Here is a 19,010-nt window from a genome sequence, read left to right on the forward strand (position 1 = left end):
GAGACGGGCCCCGCCGCCAGGGGGCGCAGCGCTGCCTCCCCGGCTGTCCACGGCGCGGTTCGCGGTTCCCGCTGCTCGGGAGCTGGAGGCGGGCCCGGCGCCTTGGGTGTGCACCCCGGCTGGCGCGAGGCCTTCCTGGCCGGCCACGGAGTGGAGCCTGGGGTGCTCGCCGTTGCTCCTGACCGCCTTTCCCTCTTTATTGCAAACGTGATTTTGCCCACGCAGAGTTTGCCCTCGCCTTGTCGGTGAGTTGGGCAGCAACCCCTGTGAGAACCTGTGTACCGAGACATATATTTTTTTACAAGGTGTTTTTACAGAGGTAAAAGTTTGATTACTCAGGTGGCCTGTCTGGAAGAATTTTACACGCCAAGGCTAACCAGACAAGAGTGCGCGAAATAGGGCTAAGCACTTCAGAGTCGGAAATGTCCCAACTTCACCTGTTTAAAGTAACTTGAATGTTTAACGTGTCACTGCACAACACGTAGGGTGCCAGAAAGCCACGGCCATAGGAAACAGAGGCAAGGAGGTGAGCTCTCCTGCTAGCTCTGTATATACACGGGAGAGACAGAGTCAGTTCTTCTGGTATTCACACCCCAAACCCCACTCCCTGAGTTTGTGTTTTTATAACCAGCTGTCCCTAGTTTACGGTTTCATATCACCATACCGGACCCTGTCAGCTTCCTTCACTCTTCAGCACTGAGATTTGCGCAAGATTTTTATATCTTAACTGTTTTCCATCCCAGCCACTAACCCCAGTGTCTGGTAACTTAGTAGGTGCTCAGTAAATATTTGCTAAATGAATGGAGAGCCTCTTGGATTCCAGAATAAAGGTGGGGTCAGTGCAGCCTGTTCTTGCTGGTAGGTTAACCTGTCTGCATGGCCCTTGAAATGAAATTCGTGTATAAAACCAGAGGCTTTAAAATCTGTCATGTAAAGACTCTGCCACTGAACGTGAGTTTTACCAGAGATGCCATCTCTTTGTCAGAGTAACTTAAGAAAAGGTTTATATCCTCCCCCCACCCCTGCACCACCACCACCACACACAAAGCACTAGTAACAGCAAGAAGAGAGACCAGTTAGGACCTAGCAGGATGTGCCCTTTCCTAGAACTATACACTAGCAGGAAAGAGTTTGCATTTCAATAATAACGGTTATTATACAGACACATTTTCTTGATTCTCCTTTTTGGTCACTTCTGCGCTCCTAAGCATCCCTTATGTGAGCAAAGGAATAGCAGAATGTCTAATAATTAGGAAGAGAAAAATTGGAATCCCGACGGGTTTGATTAGGTGAAAATTTAATCTCCTGCAGGAATCTCCCACTCGCCACTTTTTTAGAGCTGTCTAGAAAGCCTCTGGAGCACCAAGGAAAGAAACAACATGCTTTTATGAAAAACATTGGCACCAGGATGAATATCTCAAATTTTATAATGTAGAAGCATGAAGATTGCCAGTCAACCAACAAAACCAAGTTGGTGTTAATGTATAGGAGATTAGGATGTAGTGGGGTTTTTTTTTTCTATAGCTTAATTTTGATTACAAGTGGTGAATTATGGTTGTTACCCTTATTCATTGTCCCCATTATTGGCTAAAGTAAGTTTGGAGAATTATTTTTAGAATTAATCTTTGGAGTGATGGAACTTTTTTGTACCCTCTCACTGGTGGCTACAGGGATATATATATGTGCCCTTTCCTAGAACTGTACACTCCACCCCCAGAGAGTAAATTTTACTGTGATGATTTTTAAAAATTTAGTCACAAAAAAAACATAGGCTAAAAACATAGATATTTTAATGTGCTTTATGAGCATCACCTTGCTCTTGCTGTTTCTTTACCCCTCAAGATTGGACAGTTGTTCCTCTCCCTCTTTTGATGCTCCAGTATCTCTTGCAACATTATTATTTCAGCCCAGAGCTCTGTGGTTTCTGGAACTAGCTGCCACACATGACCCTCATACCAAGCTAAGAGCTCTCCACGCTGGCACCTGGCCTTCAGTGTGTCAAACAGGAGAGGTGCTGTTTCACTTGGAGTGGCCGTTAATGCCTGGCATGATGGTCACTGAATGGCTAGACTTTTACAAACTGTTGCTTTAGAGCTGAGTTTTTCTCAGCAGCTCACCTGGTAACATGCCCTTTCTCTATTTTTAATCCAACTTGAAACACATGTATTTAAATTCAGCCCTCTTAGTTTTTTATTTTCTACCAGTGGCCACCTTCCCTTTTCCCTCGATTTTCAGTTATCATTGGCCACTGAAGCATAGTTGCATTAGTATCTATAAGGGCATTGATTGCTCAATTGAATAAATCACTTATTGGTCTTATATGCACGGGGCTGTTGGTTTGAGCATAGAGCTAGTAAATCAAAGGATGGAGGTTTGGTGTGTGTGAGGGAGTAGTTTACACCAGACTATGCTCCAACTTTAATTAGCTCATGTGGTCACAAGACAGCACACTTGAAAAAGTGGGAAGTACAGAGGAAACTCAGCTTATACCTCCTAGGAAAATTTGTCGCCACTGTCCAGTCAGTCACATGGGTGGCTGGTGGGATGCGCTGGCCCTCCTTGCCTTGAGCCCCAAGGTTAAAGTTATAAGCAGAATTTTGTGCCTCCTGTTATTGATGTCTAAGGAGGAAGCTCTTCATGAGGCCAGGGAGGGCTTGCAAAGTAGAACCCTTTAGCTGCAGAAGACATCACATTTTGTCACATACAGAAAACGCAGTGTCCAAAGGGTAAGACGCCAAATTGCAGGCAGAGCTATGCGGTTGAACTTCGCTGCACGCTGCAATGTGAGGTTGTGCTCTGACTGAATAAGGGAGGCAGTGACAATTACAGCTTTAGAAAAATTCGAGAAAATTGCCCTGGTTTTGTGAGGACTGGTATTTTCAAAAGGCATGTGCAGATGGGTCTAAAAATAAAAACAAATTGCAAACATGTCCTGCAAGTCTCATGGGCAGGATGCCACTGCCGAGAGGACTGGGTTCTGAGAGCCCCAAGGCTCATGGCCATTCCTGTGAACTCAGAGCAGGCCCGCAAGAGCGGGTGGCATGGGAACATTCTTCCTGTCTCTAGGGATTTGATTCTCTTTCACCCCTTCCAGTTTCTTTCATTTGAAAGAAAAGTCACTAAACTTTTTTAAAGCTTTAAGTAATTTAGTTTTCCAGTTTTAAAAAATAGTCACTATTACGGTGTACTTTAAACATCTTTTTAAAAGCTTTATAATAGATAACGTTTACTGAGTGCTGTGTGCCAGGCACTTTCTCCTTTGTAGTTTTTACAAAAACTCTAGGAGCTGAGGTAATATGTTCAGCTCTGTTATACAGAAGAAAGAACCAAGGCTAGGGTGGGTAAGCAACTTGCCCAGTGTTAGAAGCTAAACGGAGGTGGACCTAGGGTTTTAATCTAGTTCTGTCTAACCCTAAAATTTAGTAGGGAATTCCATTTTCTGTAATATCAACTACACATGTCACTACCTTGGTGGTCCGAGGGCCCATCTGGCCGGTTGACTTGCTCCCCCATTTAAGCCCAGCCTCCACATGGATGCTCAGCTGGAAGGGATGGTCGTGCCCTGTTGGATCCCAGCTCTTCTTGGAAGGCTGGAATGAGACCATCAGCCTAGAGTATACCTTACTCCTTTCCCTCTTGTTCTCTGCAGCATGCCCCATCCAAGTGAGGCATAGACTGCTGGCCCCTTGGTTCTCTACCTGCAAAATAAGAGGGCTCTCGTGAGGATTGCGTGGGCTAACATGTGAAACAGATCATGGAACCGGTACTGTGTGAATGTCAGCTGCTGTCTCCCTTTCTATGTTTCATTTTTAAAAATTAATATGACAGAGGAGAGGTGTCAGGAAGTCAAATCATGTGGTATGACAGCTGAGAAAAGGATAAAGTAAGGTTTAGTTAGGTCTTAGTTGAACTTTTTAAATCCTTGAGTATGTTTTATTAATAGCACCTTTTAAACGGTCTCAACGTATTCTCTCTGCTTTATCTCTTGTATGTGGCAGTGTTACACAGCCACGGTCCCCACAGTCTCAGGTTCCAGTCGCATTCCTCTTCTGGGGCTCTCATTCTCAAGGAGGCCTTCCAGTGGTGACAGTTTTCTTCCGTGGGGAGGATTTGCCCCTCAGTGGCCTGAGGTCGGCTGCAGGGCCAGCTGTTCCTGGACCTGCACCTCAGCCCAATGGCAAGTCCTAAGTTCAGTGGATGTTTCTGATTTAGTGGAGCAGAATCCTGAGTCAGCTGGCTGGGATTTGAACCCCGAGGTTTCAGGAAGCCCAAGTACTTCCCGTTTCTGGGCCTGCTGCTTGTCCTGTGTGACTCTGGGCCAGCCAGAAGCCTCTGGTGCCTCTGATTAGACTTGTGCTGCTCTCACCAGAGGTCTGGACTGGCTGCTCACTCAGGAGTGGCCGGTTCTCTTAAAAGAACTCAGAGAAGTGCCCTGGGTCACTCCCAGCACCCTATGAGCAGCGCTAGAGAACACTGTCCTTTGGAAACTTGTGGGACATTTAGAGACGAGACCAGTGATCCTGTGGTGGCAAAGGGTTTGCCTTTGCCAAAGAATCGCCATACTAGGTGTCCCCTGCTCATGTTGCTGTGGCCTTGCATCCAGCTCTTAACGAGGAAAATTTCCGCTGATTCAGATTCTTGCGTGACTCTTCATTATCCACTTTTAACCAGTGACCTGACTATACTCCTTCCTTTTTCCGTGGCCTGACCACTTCTCAACTCCCCAGACCTCCTCACCTCCCCTCTCCCCCCACTGCCTCCTGCTGCTTCACCCTGGAGCTGAGGCCCCTGGAGCAAGCCTCTGATTGCCCAGCTTGGTCCAGTTTTGAGGTGTCAGGGAAAGAGGGCTCCAGGTTGGGATCAGAACATCTCCCAGGGTGCTCAGACACAAGAGAACCCTAAAGAAAGGATTGCATGTAACAGTTGTCTGCCGTCCAGAATGCAGAAACCCAGCAGGTTAGGCGTCTGGGCTCTGGCGAGTTGCTAAGCGGCTCTCCAGTCTGTTAGTTTCTGCAGCAGCCGCACATCCTCTAAATGACCTGATCTCAGCACTCAGCTTGGATCCCTGATCCAGAAGACTTGGTCTGGGTTGTTGTTTTTTTTCCTCCTCTCATGAAATTCGGCTTATTTTGAGAAATACTTCAAGTATCAGACAAATGATACTTGATAGAACCCGTAATGCATCCACCAGGAAATGACATTTCTATAGTGTCCAAAGTTGATCTTTTCACCTTTTTATTCACACCTGGGTTTGTGACTGGGACTTTTTCTGGTCTTCCCCCTTGCCCCATACTGAGGAGCTTTTTATATCTTCAGAGGCAATTATTCAGGGACAGTTATAAAATGAGAGGTCTTCACTAATTTGTCAGTTGTTACATTGTTTCTTAGAGCAGTGGTGTTTAAAATGTTTAATGATTTGATTTTACATTCTTAGCTTATTTCTGTTTGTGGACATTACTTAGAATATGACCTGACAAGTAAAGATGACTATACATTTTTCATTTTTAAAAATTTATTTTTTGTTTCCAGAGAATTGCATGCTCACTGTAGAATATTTTGAAAGTAAAAGAAAATATAAAGAAATCATCCATAATCCTCCTAATTGAAAGTAATTACCATTATGTCATATTTTCTTCTAGCTGCTTTATGGCATTTTTTTAAATTACATAGTTTATATATACCCAGTACACTTTGAAGTATGTTATTATTGACTAGGTAGCCCTGTAATGAACAATTAATTTTGAGTCTTTACACATAATTTAGTACTTGGCTCTTTCTATCAATAGAAGTTTTGAAGTCATCTGTTGAGAAAACATGTAGAAGTTCCTAACTCTGTGTAATGGAAATAACAATACTGACTGAAGATGATCTCACTTCAAGTCACATTCAGTTTATTATCCCTTCCATTTTCTCCGCAGCTTTTTGTGGAATTTATCAGCAGTTAAATATGGGTATTGGCTTACTCTGCGCAGGGAACAGTCTGACTACCTTAGAGTTTCTGCCTGTGCTTAACTAAGATGGACTGTAAAATTAAAGACCTCCTGGCCCAGGTTCTTTGCCCTCCTGGCCTTTGCTCATTGTAGTGACTATGTATCATAATTTTCAAGTGTGTGAGGCTCTGTAAGTGACAGAAAGATTTGGTTATAGGTCTTTATAAACTGAAAATATGAGGAAGATCAAGATATGCCCATTTAAACAGTGTCAAAGTTATTTCTGAAGTAGACCTTTTTCCCCTTAGAATTTGCTTGGATTAATGTTATTCTCCCCCCCGCCCCCCAAGGAAGTCTTAGGAGTAGGTATATGTTAAAGTTAAAAATTATTTGTATCTAGATCACAAAATTGTAAGCATGGGTGGTCTTCTGTACAGCTGTGGCACACAGCCTGTGTTTACTAGATGTGAGCTACAGTTGTTATAGAAACCCTAACATATTATCTTCTTACCTTGGGCTTCTAACTATTCTTTCCTTCCTGTTACTTTTATCTTCACGTGTTTTACTCATCCTCCCCTCCAACAGTGGTTTCCAGAGTTTCATCTTCATCCTCCTGGTCCTCCCATGTGTTGGTTGTGATCCTTGCAAATTAGCTGTACAGTCAGTCGATTCCCTGTACAGAGGACAGTCGCCACATGGGCACCAACAGCTCTCGTCACACGCTGAGGCATGTGGCTACCAAAGCACAGAGCAGGGAGACAAGAGGCCACTCCTGACAGCATGATCTCGAGCATGTGTCTAACATTTCTGAGCCTTGGGTCCTACACCTATAAAACAAGATGGTCTCTGAGGTCCCTTTTGGCTCTAAAACTGTGCCTCACTGTCTTTACTTGTAAAATGAAACTAACAAAGAGATCCTACCCTATAGGATTGTTAGGTTAAGAAAATATACCATAAAGCTCTTAGCTCAACACCTTCCACATAAGGTGGGCCATTGTTTCCACTGAGTTTCCGTTGAGTGTGCAGCGTGGTAAGGAGTCGGAAAGGAATAGCACAGCAGGGGTTCGGCCTTCCGGGAGCTTGTTGAGATGGGCTAGATGGACCCTCTGCTCCCGCCTAGGCCCTGTTGGACACTTCCATTACTGTCCTCAGCACTGCTTGTATCCAGGGGACTTTCCCCCACAGGAAGCCAAGTAACATGTTCCTTACTGGTTTTCATCCCTTCTCTGCCTCTTCTCTAAGAAACTACTCCAAATTCTTGTCTTAAAATCTGCCTCTGGGGGAACTCATACTAAAAAAAGAAGTAAAATTTCCATGATACATTAAGTGAAAAAAAGCAAGGAACAAGGATCTTAAACCTTTTATTCTCAGGATCCCTTTATACTTTTAAAAATTATTGAGGACCCCAAAAGAGCTTTCATTTATATGGGTTACATCTGTCAATATTTACTGTGTTAGAAATTAAAACAAAAAAAAGTTTAAATATTAATTCATTTAAAAATAATCGTAATAAAGCCATTACAAATTAATGTCAATAACATTTTATGAAAAATAACTTTTCAAAAAAAATCTTAGTGAAAAGAATATTATTTACATTTTTCAATTCTCTTTACATCTGACTTAATAGAAGGCAGCTGAATTTTCATAACTGCTTCTGCATTAGCTCTTTAGCAAACTAATATATCATGTCGCCTCAGGAAAACTGCGTACCTATGAGAGAAAGGGAGCAATAACATCTCAGTGTTATTATGAAAACAGTTTTGATCTCATGGGACCCCCCGAAAAGGCTTTCGATGTCTTGGTAAACTTGCTCTCCAAAAGACAAACAACACACTGATTGTAAAAGTGTCGATTTCCGTGGTGTGACCACTCCCACTGTGGCCAATGTCAAGCTACCAGCTTGACTCCACTAGTAATGGGGCTGGAGAGAGACAATCCATGCAAGCAGCCATAAGCTGGCTGCAGTGCCCCAGTATTTATGAAGCACACTTTAGAACCACTGACACAGAATAGATCTGGTAGGACACACAAGAAAAGTAGCATGGTTGCCTCCAAGACTGGAGAACAGTAGATTTTTTAACCAAATATCCTTTTATACCTTTTGAATTTTGTTTCATAGTCAAAAAGAAAAAAGAAAAGATTTTAAGTATCTTCCCTTAAAGCAAACCCTAAAAATATAAGTTGATCTATAACTGTACGTCTTTCTAGCTTTTACATTTCTTTGTGGCATCCCTTAGAATTGGTTCTAAGCACCAGTGAATGGTTCTCACATCTCTGTCTCCCCGCGTCTTTCTTCACAGACTTTTTTCAGCATCCCTTCCTGCCCCTATCCAGGTGCACGCTGATATTTGGGGTTCATTCCAATTTAGCCTTATTTCAGCACGAGGCACAGAGACAGTTCCACCAATTATTGAATTTATGCAGTCAATTTAAGCAACTTAGCCTTTATAATTTGATATTTGAGTGGCTAAAGCATCTTATTTGTGAACCTTTGGGATTACCCTCCCTTTTGTGCTTTTTTGTAAACTGAAGGCTTTTCTAATGACATTCTGATCTTCCCTCAGCCACAAACAGAATTACACCCATGCATGGAAAATCGAATATTGTCCATCTCACTCTGTGCAGAAGGATAGAGATTAGGAGGCATTTTTAATAAAATTATGTATGCTCCTAAAAGCTCAGCAATGTTGAAAACCTTTCTGTACCAATGACAGTCACTTTGCTTGAGGCTTCCTAAGCTCTTTGGTTTAAAAAGAAAGCATTTTACTTAATAGATTAACCACTAGAGATGAGTCCTGTTTGAGAGTTCCCACTTATATATAGGTCATTGATGTCTTAGAACCTGTGGTGTTTTAACTAGAGGCAGCAGCAGACCACACAGATCTCGTCGACACATGTCCTCTTCATTCATTTAATTATTTTCCCTCGGGTTTGATCAGGGGGTTTTGAGGGACATGAAATAGCCACCTCTTGAGGAGAAAGCTTATTTTCAGGGAGATGGGGATGGATAGTTAGACTGACTCACAATTTGAGATTTGTGGTGAGAGGAATAAGAAGGCTTTGAAAAGGAGAGAATGTTAAAATGAGAAATTCTACAAAGTCCAGCAGGCAAAGGAGATTGCAGTCCTAGCAGCCTGGGCGGGTGGAAGCTGTGGTTGTTGGTAGCTCCTACATAACCTATAGTTAAGTAACCGAAGGAATTTCAGTGGTATGCTTGGCATCCAGACACTTAGTATCCACCCAGGATGAGCAACCCTGTGACCTTCATCTGTCAGATGACCAGGAAATGGAGATAGCAAACGTGATACCCATCCCCTTTCTACCCAGCCCTGATGTCGTCGATGTGCCATCTCTACGTCAGCTCAGGATGCCTGGAAGTGACCCACACATCCCTCTTGTAGAAACTTTGTACTGTGGGGTGGAGTCTATTTATAAGCACAGAGCAGACTGGTTTTCCAGGTAGCTACCTGGAGACAAAGGGAGATTTGGATGCCCTAGCTGCTGTTGAACCGAGAAATCCAAGGCTGGAAATTGGCTCCGGTGTTCAGAAGAACCTTAACAGAAGAATGAGGATTTTCTTCATATTTCCTCTCGGTTGCTGTACACACAGACTTGGTTTGAACCCTAGTTCTGTCACTTAACAGCTATGTGACACTGGGCAAGTTACCTGCCCTCTGTTCCCCTTTCCTCCCCTTTCAATATTCAAATATTTTATTTCCATAAAATGATATTATAAAAATATTTTTCCAGCTTTATTGAGGCGTAGTTGACAAGTAAAAATTGTACATATTGTACACAGGTATATGCCCACAGTTTCCTTATTAGTAAAACTGGGATTAAAATAGCTCAAGGTGAGATGGAGGCATACACAAAGTGACCAGCTGGCACCTGGCATGGAATTCATGGGCTGCAGATGTTCATGAGGACCCTCACCTTATTCCCTACCACACAAGCCAGATGCACTTGTGGATTTTCCAGGCCTTGCAAGTGGGAAATTTATGAGCTTTCCAAAGAGGATGGCTTCTTTTTTGGCTGGGAAGACAGGGCCCACTGTACTATGTTCTGGGTTATTTCTGTGTTAATCTAGCATCTGTCACTGGTCTATAAATGAACATGGAGATGTTTTCCAAAGCAGGTGTACTCAGGGCATCCTGAATGCCCAGGAAGCCAGCTGCCCCTTCCTCTCCCCTCCCTCCCACTGTGAGCCTTCCCAGCTCCCCGTCTGCCCTTCCTCGCATCAAAGGTGGCTCAGGTGTGTGCTCCTCCATCATTTTCTGACGGGAGAACCACTGGATCTAAGAATTCAGGTGCTAAATTGTCTGCTATATTGTCACATGGTGGTGGTTCAGAAAATACCCTTCCTGCTCACTGAGTCACATCCCCACAGAGACCACACCCAGCCAGCCCTTGACTCCAGGCCTCATGTGGTCAGCCTCAGTGAGCTCTATACTGCTCCTGAGAGAAATGTGGGTCAGAAGATGAAATATTAGATGGCCATACCATCCTCGCTCAGCACAGTGGTTCTATTTGCTGTGTTTTTTTCATCGACTGCTGTTTTCTTTTCTTCTAGGATTCACTCGTCTTTTAAATATTTTCTGCTTAGCCAGAGTCGTCGTGGTTTTCTTTCATCATGACCCTTTCTCCCCTCAAATAAACCATCCACCATGTCCTCCCTTCCCCACCTTTTCTCTCCAGAATGTGTTTTGTACATGGCACCCTCTCCACCAGCCCTTTTCTCATGCTCCCCATCTGTTCTGCTGCTTCTCACCTCTGCCCTGGATTTGAGGGAATGGGTTCTGTGACTGTGTGGCAGGTTTCCAAGGGCAGTTGCCACACTCAGGCCTCCAGGCCTTGGGGTGAACTCAGGGCCCCCTGAGTGGGCTGGGCATTAGGAGGCCTGGATTTCTGCCTGATGTTGGTCACCCCGCCCCCCCCCCCCCCACCGTGCTTCCCCCCAAAGACACCCAGGTCTGGTGATGTTCAAACATGAAGGTTATTTGCTGCCCAGCATATGATGAAATTGTGTTTTCTAGAATTCGCTTCTGGTAAAAATAATTCCTGGACTTTTGAAGTTGACCTCTCGTTTATTTCCCCTCAATATCACCTTGTGTGTTATGTTTTTCAGATAGGAGATAATTTGGTAAGTAGGAATTATTTTTAGTGTAATTTCAGTTTCAGATAAATCTTATTTTTTTATTCATTCCTCTGAAAATTAGTAATACAGGCATGAAAAGAACTGTGCCTGTCATGTTATTGTGATACACTAAAAATAGTGCATCACGTCATAAGCACTATGAAATGTTGCTAGCGTTAGTGAATTTTGAAGTTATCTTTTGCAGAGACCACCTAGACACTTCCTTTCTCTCACCCCACTCCCCAGTGCTCCATTCAGCCATCAAAACAGGACCACACACCCTTCCACGGGTACTCGGTGAATGGTTTATTGAACTTTGTAGATGGCATCTCTCTTTTTTTTATAGAAATTTTTTGAGATGCTCCTTAGTTCTGCTGTCCTGATCCTTAACCAAAATGGGACTCGGTCTTTGCAGTCCGCTTAACCAGTTGTGGGAACCACAGCTCCTCTTATGTCAGTAGTAAAGGCTGTCACATATGTCCTTTTCCAATGTTACTACCTCATTTGTACCATACACTGTTTATGGACATGCTGTTACATAATTTGGGGAATCTCAAAGACTTAATAGTGCTTTTAATCATGGTGTCCATTCCATTCTGGCTGGGGCAGTGGAGGTCAGGAGCTATCTCTGCCCCGGACCCTGAAACCCATACACAGTACCTTCCATCCCGCCCGCCTCATTCCCTCATCAATAAAAAGAAGGGTTTAGACCAGATCGTGTAGAGCTTGAGAGTTTTAAAAACCCACAGTGCCTTTTTCCCTGAAAGAGAAAGTTGTTTCTGAAGGAAGGGCTAGACCAGTGCTATCCAATAAAAATATAATGCAAGCCACATGTGTAATTTAAAAATTTCTAGTAGCCACATTAAAAAAAAAAAGTGAAATTACTTTTAATAAAGTAATTTATTTAGCCCAATAAATCCAAAATATTGTTTCAACATGTAATCAACATAAAAACTAACAAGATATTTTACATTCTTTTTTGCTATGCTAAGTCTTTGAAATGCAGAGTTGTGTTTTATACTTAGAGCATGTCTCCATGTGAACTAGCCGCATTTCCAGTCCTCAGTAGCTACGTGACTATGGCTTCCATCATGGAAAGCACAGGTCTCGTCGGAGCACCTGGAGTCCTGAGACCTCAGCTCAGGTCCACAGGATCCACAGCTTCTGTCCTTGGTCAGCCTTTCCATTTTTGTGGCTGGAATTTATAAAGCAGGGGCTAACAGATCATTCAACCAATGGCGCTTTACAAAAGACTTGATTATCTTCTCAAATAAAGTTCTCCCAGCTCTGCAAGTGGCTCTTGGTTGAAGCTTTAAGACACATTCTGGCCACATAAAGTCTTGGAGAAGCACTCCCAGCAGGTGCACAAAAGGCCTGGCTGTTTTGAGCAGTGCAAACAAGAATTAGAGGGTATGATTTTCTGTGATGTTGCAGAGCAGTGTTGGCTTAACCTTCTATTACTCAGCCAGGGTTGGGAGGGAAAGGGAATTTCTCATGGGTAGGGAAAACTAAATAAATCAAGCAGTAAAGTCAGACTTTGTCTTTGTCTTTTCATTTAGTGGAATAGAAGATGAACTCAGCTGAATTCAGTGAAGATGAAGAAGGTAAAAAAAAACCTTAATTAAAAAATATTTTTATTGGGTCATACATTCAAAAATATAAAAAGATACAAAATGAAAAATCAAGGAAAAGTCTCGCATCCCTGGTTCCCATCCCCCTCCACCCACACACCTGTTATAAGTATCTTACTATCTTCCCAGAGTTACTTTTTTGAAAGCATCATTAAAAAGATAGTATTTGTTTCTCTCCCCGTCTTCTTCCCCCCTCCTCCAACAAGTTTTGAACAAAATGTTCTTGGAACATGGTTTTATTGTATCGCACTAGTGTAGTAAGATAAAAATTGCTTGCTTGGAAGGCACAGTTTTATTGTGACTAGATTTTATTATCTGAGTGGTAGTGTCAAAGGGCGGTCCACAAACAACCTGTCCTCGGGAAACCCGGAGGATCTTTGAGTGGCCCACTGAGCCCTATCTCTTCTCTGCCACAGTTCTAAAAAATAACACTGTGAAGGTGGAGACAGAAGCTGAAGATGCTGCCCTGGACTGCTCAGTGAATTCCAGGTCTTCGGAGAAGCACCCTCTGGACAGCGTCTTCACGGCCCTCCAGGACTGCAGCAAGCGAAAGCAGCCAGCTGGCGGTGAGGGCCAGCCAGACTCTGTCCCCAACGTGAAGAGGCGGCGGCTGATTCCCGAGGTGAGGGCCCAGCCCCTTCAGTGCCTGCTTGGGCTCTAACCCTCTGATGGGACACTGAATCTCTGCTCATGGGGATCTGGGAAACTCCTAAGCCTCTGGGGATGAGAAAGCTTTCATTTCAGCTGTCTCCTCTCTGACTTGAGTATCTAGAGAGTGTCCTTAACTGGTATCTTGTCTATGTCTGGATTCATTATGGGGCAAGGGGAGTCTTCACAAGCATCTGCTCTATGGGGAAAGCAAGCACTTGTTGACAGCAAACCTATATTTTACGTAGTACACACAACATAGACTCCTGGAAAAGTGGAGGATCGTCTTTTATGTTGATTAGGGAAGCTTGTTTACTAAAGAAACACTTCAGTGAATCTTTTTGTAAGGTGGAAAATTTTATATCATACCTGTCACCCCTAAGTTATCTATTTTACGAGTTTGATTTATTCCTTAATTACCTTCTGGTTATATTTAACTGTGCTGAATTCTGGAACTGATGTGGTGACCCCCTCTAGCAGCCTGTTTTCCATATGGGTGATAAGACATGTATGCAAAACAGTGAAGACTGAGGAGAGAGGAGTGGTTTTGGGAGATGAGCTATCTGGCCTAGAATGCCTCTGCAGTGAGCCTCCCCATGGACCAGGAGATTACATATTAAACTCTGGGAGTAGACCATCCCTACTCCCATTCTCCCTCTTTTTCTCAAGGACCCAGATAGGCATTTCAACTTCTGCATGTCTGTTTAAAAGAGCCCCCCACATTCAAGGCTTATTATCATTAGCCAGGACACCATGGCATATCAGCCTGAGACTCTTTGGGTTATTATTGGTTTGTTTTAATTCTCCCCTTTTAGACGCTAGGACCTATTCAAATACATCGAGAATTTATGGATTTTAGAGACTTAGTGAGTCTTCAGTAAGTAAAAACTGTCCTTTAATTAGCAAAATGACAAAGTTAAGATTTTCACCAGGATATAGATATACACGTTTATATTACATTATAGTGAGGACTGACCTGCATTCCACATCATGGAACATTGAGTGTACCCTTATTTATTTATTTGTTTGTTTTTTTCCCCTTTCCAATGGCTTTATTGACATATAATTCATGTACTATACAATTCACCGATTTAAATTATATAATTCAGTGGTTTACATATATTCAGAGTTGTGCAATCATCACAATAGATTTTAGAACATTTTTATCACCCCACAGAAATCCTGTACTCATTAGCAGTCACTCCCCATTTCCCCCTCCTTTAGCTCCTGGCAATCACTAATCTACTTTCTGTCTCTGAATTTGCCCATTCTGAACATTTCTTACAGTTAGAACTATAGATTATATGGCCTTTTGTATCTGGTTTCTTTCACTTAGCATAATGTTTTCAAGGTTCATCCATGCTGTCACATGTATTAGTATTTCGTTCCTTTATATGGCCAGATAATGTTCCATTGTTTGAACGTACCATATTTTGTTGATCCATTTATCAGTTGGTGGACCTTTGGGTTGCTTCCACTTTTTGATTATTATGAGTAATACCAGGACAATACATTTTTAAAAATCTGTAATGCCCAGAAAGTTAGTTGAATTTTTTTTTATGTCTACATGAGCATTTTTTATAAAGGATTGATTAGAAATATCCCACCCTTGATTCTGGCTGCTTAAACCAGCCACCTGCTGCATACCTTGTGACTCTGGGGAAAGTTACGTGTGTGAATGGCAGTTTCTAGTGCAGCAAATAGTGTCTACAGATTAAATCTCAAATTCTTGACTGTTGAGATACCTGCTGTGGTAAATGAAAGCTACAAGATGGTTAGTTAAATAGCTTCTTTGAAAAACATTTAACTTCGCTTTTTCTTATGTTTACTTTAAATCATAATTTATTATCCTTTTCCTTAATGATTGATATTTAGATATTTCCCACTTTTATATGATTACAAATAGTGCTGCAGGGACCATCCATATGCACAAACCTAGTGACCCTCTGTGAGTGGTCCTATGAGTTAGATTCCTAAAGGTTACTCTGAAAGTGTTGAGAAGTTTGAGAAGCACTGTTCCTGAAGTCCCGAAACTATTTTCTTCTTGTTTCATATGCTTATGATCAGTCCTACAAACTGCTTCAAGTTTGCAAGTAAAGCCAGAGTTCAAGAAGTAGAACACAAAGTTGAGTGTATTAATTCACTTTTGCCGTGTGACAGTCCTCTTCCCCCACCCCCACACACAAAAAAATTAGCGTCTTACAGCAGCCACTGTTTTATTCATTCACAGCTGGGTTTTATGACCCAGCTGGTGGTTCTTCTGATTTGGCCTGACATGGTTAGGGCTAGTTAGTCTGAGATGACCTCACTCGCAGATGTGGGGCCTTCCCTGGGCTGGTGCAGATGACTGCAGTTTCCCTTTATGCACTTTCTCACTCTCTAGGAGGCTAGTCCAATCTTGTTCACATGACATGGAAGAGTTCTTGGGAGCAAGAGAGGGCCAGCTCTGTGCAAACACTTTTTAAGCCTCTGTTTATGTCACATTTGCTAATGGCCCAATGGTCAAAGCAAGTCATATGGCCAAACCTAGACCCAAGGGGTAGAAAAATAGACTCCACCTCTGATGTTAAGAGCAACAAAGTCACATATCCAAGAGACTTTCACACAGGGGGAACTAGTATGGTTGTTTTTAATAAACAATTCGCCACAATAAGAAACAACAAACTCTTGCATCAAGAAGGAATTCTGACCATAGCCCGGATCGTGGCCTTTGTGGATGGCCCAAGGTGGCTCTGTGCCTCATTGCACAAATGGTGTCACTATTTATCTCTTCATTCAATATAGTTTTGTTGTCACAGCATCATAGAGAAGGTAGTATCTTCATATTCTTGGGAGCAGAAAAAGAAGGAGAAGGTTCTTATGATTTATGTTTTAGTTGAATCCTTCAGTATGTGAAGTAAGTCGGAAAAGATCTGGCACTGGGCTAGAACTCCGCTGCAGCTTCATGGTGAAGGGATGGCCCACACATCACGTGAACATTGCGATAGCGTCGAGTGCTCCTCTTGATCTGGCAAGGCAGCCTGCCTCATCTGCCGAAGCATCAGGCATCGTCCAGGAATTCTGACGTGCAGAGAAGAGGGGACCAAAATGTATTTGAATATTTCTAATATGACCAATCTAATTTATGTATTCTAATTGGTCATGTATGTTTACTTTTCAGTGGATTAGATACAGTTCTAACCCATTAGATTTTGAAAAGAAAAAGACATGTTTAGTCCTGGATTTTATTTTGGGTGTTTTTCAGCTTTGCTCATTTTCCTTAGTGTATATGAAGTGAGGTTGATATCCCTGTACCCCTTCCTGTTCTTTAAAGAAAAAACGTATATAAATATAATCCTTTTAAAATTTGCGAGCTCCTTGTAGAAGGGTATCATGTGATTTCAAGGCAGTATTTCCTTTTAAAGTTTGTATAAGTTGATGTGTCAGTAAATCAATAGCTTCAGAATCTTGGGGACTTCAGAACAATCTATCAGTTTTATGAAATTATGGTATATGTTGATTTTTCAAAATGGTACTAGTCCTAATTCAGATTGAAGAGTTCTTTATCTTTCCCTCCCTGAATTTTCTCTGATCCTTCTTACATATGTGGTGGCGGGGGTGGAAGTGGAGGTGGGGAGAATATGCAGCTTTCTTAGGCGCTTTCATCACAGGGTGAGACCGGAGGAACCGGGAAGGTAAAACGAGCAACAATCAAAAAAGAGAGAAAGGAAATGCGTTGACAGTTATTGAGTGCCTACTTCACAAAGAGCACCATCCCTTATTTCTTTTAATCCAGATGAGAAACCAATGATGAGAGAATTAATATCTTCATCAGATAGACAAGCAAACTTAGGCATATAAGTTAAAATAAACTGCCAAGATGCCAGTGAGGCAGCCTTGTGCTTGGTGAGAGGTGTCAGGAATGATTGGGGCACTCAGCTCTCTGCTCCCTGTCCAGGTAAGTGAACCCCATCTTCTCTGATCCAGCTCATAGGAATAGTAAATACCAGAATGAGCCGAGACTGGAGTCAGATAACGGGGGAGTTCACCATGGCACCTTCAGCCAGTCACATGCCCTCTCAGACTCTCAGGTTCCTTCACAGTGAGGAGGGATGGTACTGCTCACCTTCTCGGTTTCCTGTGTGGATCACTGAGATGCCCATGTAAGGAGCCCAGCACAGGGCCTGCCCCATGTCAGCCTTCAGAAATGTTTACTTACTGCCCTCAGCCTTCATCTCCAACTTGCACCCTTTGCGGTCACTATTCAGCTGCCTCCCTCCACATTTGTCAGAAAAAAAAATGGCATGGAATTACCAAGGGAAGTGTCTGATGCCCTCTAGGACACCCCAGGCCTGAGCACTGCTGTTATAAACACCATTCAAGTCAGAACATAAACCACCTTCTGTCTTCCCCCAACACCAAGGGAAGGGGGGATCTGAGTGATAGCCTTCATGTTAAAGGTTCAGACTCGTGTCAGTGCTGAAGACTTATTTATGAGTGATATTTGGTACAACACTAAGAAGAAGAAAAAACCTCCCTCAAAAAAAAACTAACAAAAGGCTGTATAAAGGCTATTTGGCGCCTGCTCTGGAAAAGCCTTTATAGCCAAACACAGCAGATGTGGAAGGTGAGTAGCCAACACTTTTATTGGTAATCATCTTTTTGTGCACGGAAGTGGGGAAAGTATTCGAGAGCTGTATGACAGGCAGAAGTTAGCTTTGTTCTCCTGGGGGCGGGGTGGTTCTAAGTTTATTTTTAATCCTAAAATGGCATTGTGGTTTCTTTTTAGTTGGAGCATGGAAATGCCATCTTGTTCATTTGGTGCAGATGTACTGAATACCTCCTAAGTGTCAGTTACTGTGGTACAAGGTGGAGAGTCGTAATAGTTTGCACAACAGCCATAGCAAATAGGTACTATGGCCATTCCCATTTTCATGAGGTTCTTGAAGTCAGCTGTGCCGGGCCCTCCTCCATTTGGAACTGTGCACTTAGATACCACGCTGGCGCTAAGGGCTGTGGAGTATTTGTAAGATGCTGTGAGGAGCCTTTGAGGAGGTCCTGCCCTCCTCAAAGATAAGATTTTCCATCTTTATCTTTTTCTTCTCCCATTACAGTTGCTTTATCTCTTCAGATTCTTATTTTTTCAGGAATGGTAGCACATTCTTCATCTTCACCATACACTGTGGAGTATCGGGATGACCCAAAGGGTAAAAGCCATGAGGGCAGAGACTGGCGTCTTCCCTGTGTGCCCATGGCCTTGCACAGTGCCTGCCAGATCTTGGGCACTGGCTCCGTGTGGTAGAGAGCTCATCCATACTTTATTGCTAACTGCATCTGATCACTTGATGATGAAGAATAAGAAAATTCTGTTGAAAATGAAAAAGCTAAGCATCACCCCTGCCTTCATTATTTGGAGGAGGCGGTGGCTCCAGCCCCCTAGGAGGTGTTTCACATCATCTGCCTTTGATGCTATATTGTTTCTCAACTCCCTTTCTCAAATGCTTTCTTGGTGTTCCAGTTTGCTGACACTCTGAGCACCATTTAGCTATTCATCATTTGATGAACTGAATTCAGTGACTGCTTTTGGATTTGGGGTCCTGAGGACGGTGTTTAATCCTCGGACCATATCCATGGTGACCCAGTCTCTGGGATGTCCGTGGGCACAGACATGTGAAATCTCCCCTAAGT

At 42.9% G+C, this 19,010-nt stretch overlaps 1 protein-coding gene across 1 annotated transcript in view; it reads left to right on the forward strand.

Moving 5' to 3' along the window:
• Nucleotides 1–222: 222 nt before the first annotated feature.
• BEND3 (BEN domain containing 3) overlaps nucleotides 223–19,010 on the forward strand; it is a 30,001-nt gene continuing 11,213 nt past the window's right edge. The window contains exons 1-3 of the mRNA XM_011360694.2: nucleotides 223–245; nucleotides 12,624–12,668; nucleotides 13,112–13,317. Of these exons, the coding sequence (XP_011358996.1) occupies nucleotides 12,635–12,668; nucleotides 13,112–13,317 (240 nt within the window). The 5' untranslated portion in view covers nucleotides 223–245; nucleotides 12,624–12,634. The remainder of the gene's footprint in view (nucleotides 246–12,623; nucleotides 12,669–13,111; nucleotides 13,318–19,010) is intronic.

The sequence above is a fragment of the Pteropus vampyrus genome, unplaced genomic scaffold, assembly GCF_000151845.1.
Source record: "Pteropus vampyrus isolate Shadow unplaced genomic scaffold, Pvam_2.0 Scaffold58, whole genome shotgun sequence".
Lineage (NCBI taxonomy): Eukaryota > Metazoa > Chordata > Mammalia > Chiroptera > Pteropodidae > Pteropus > Pteropus vampyrus.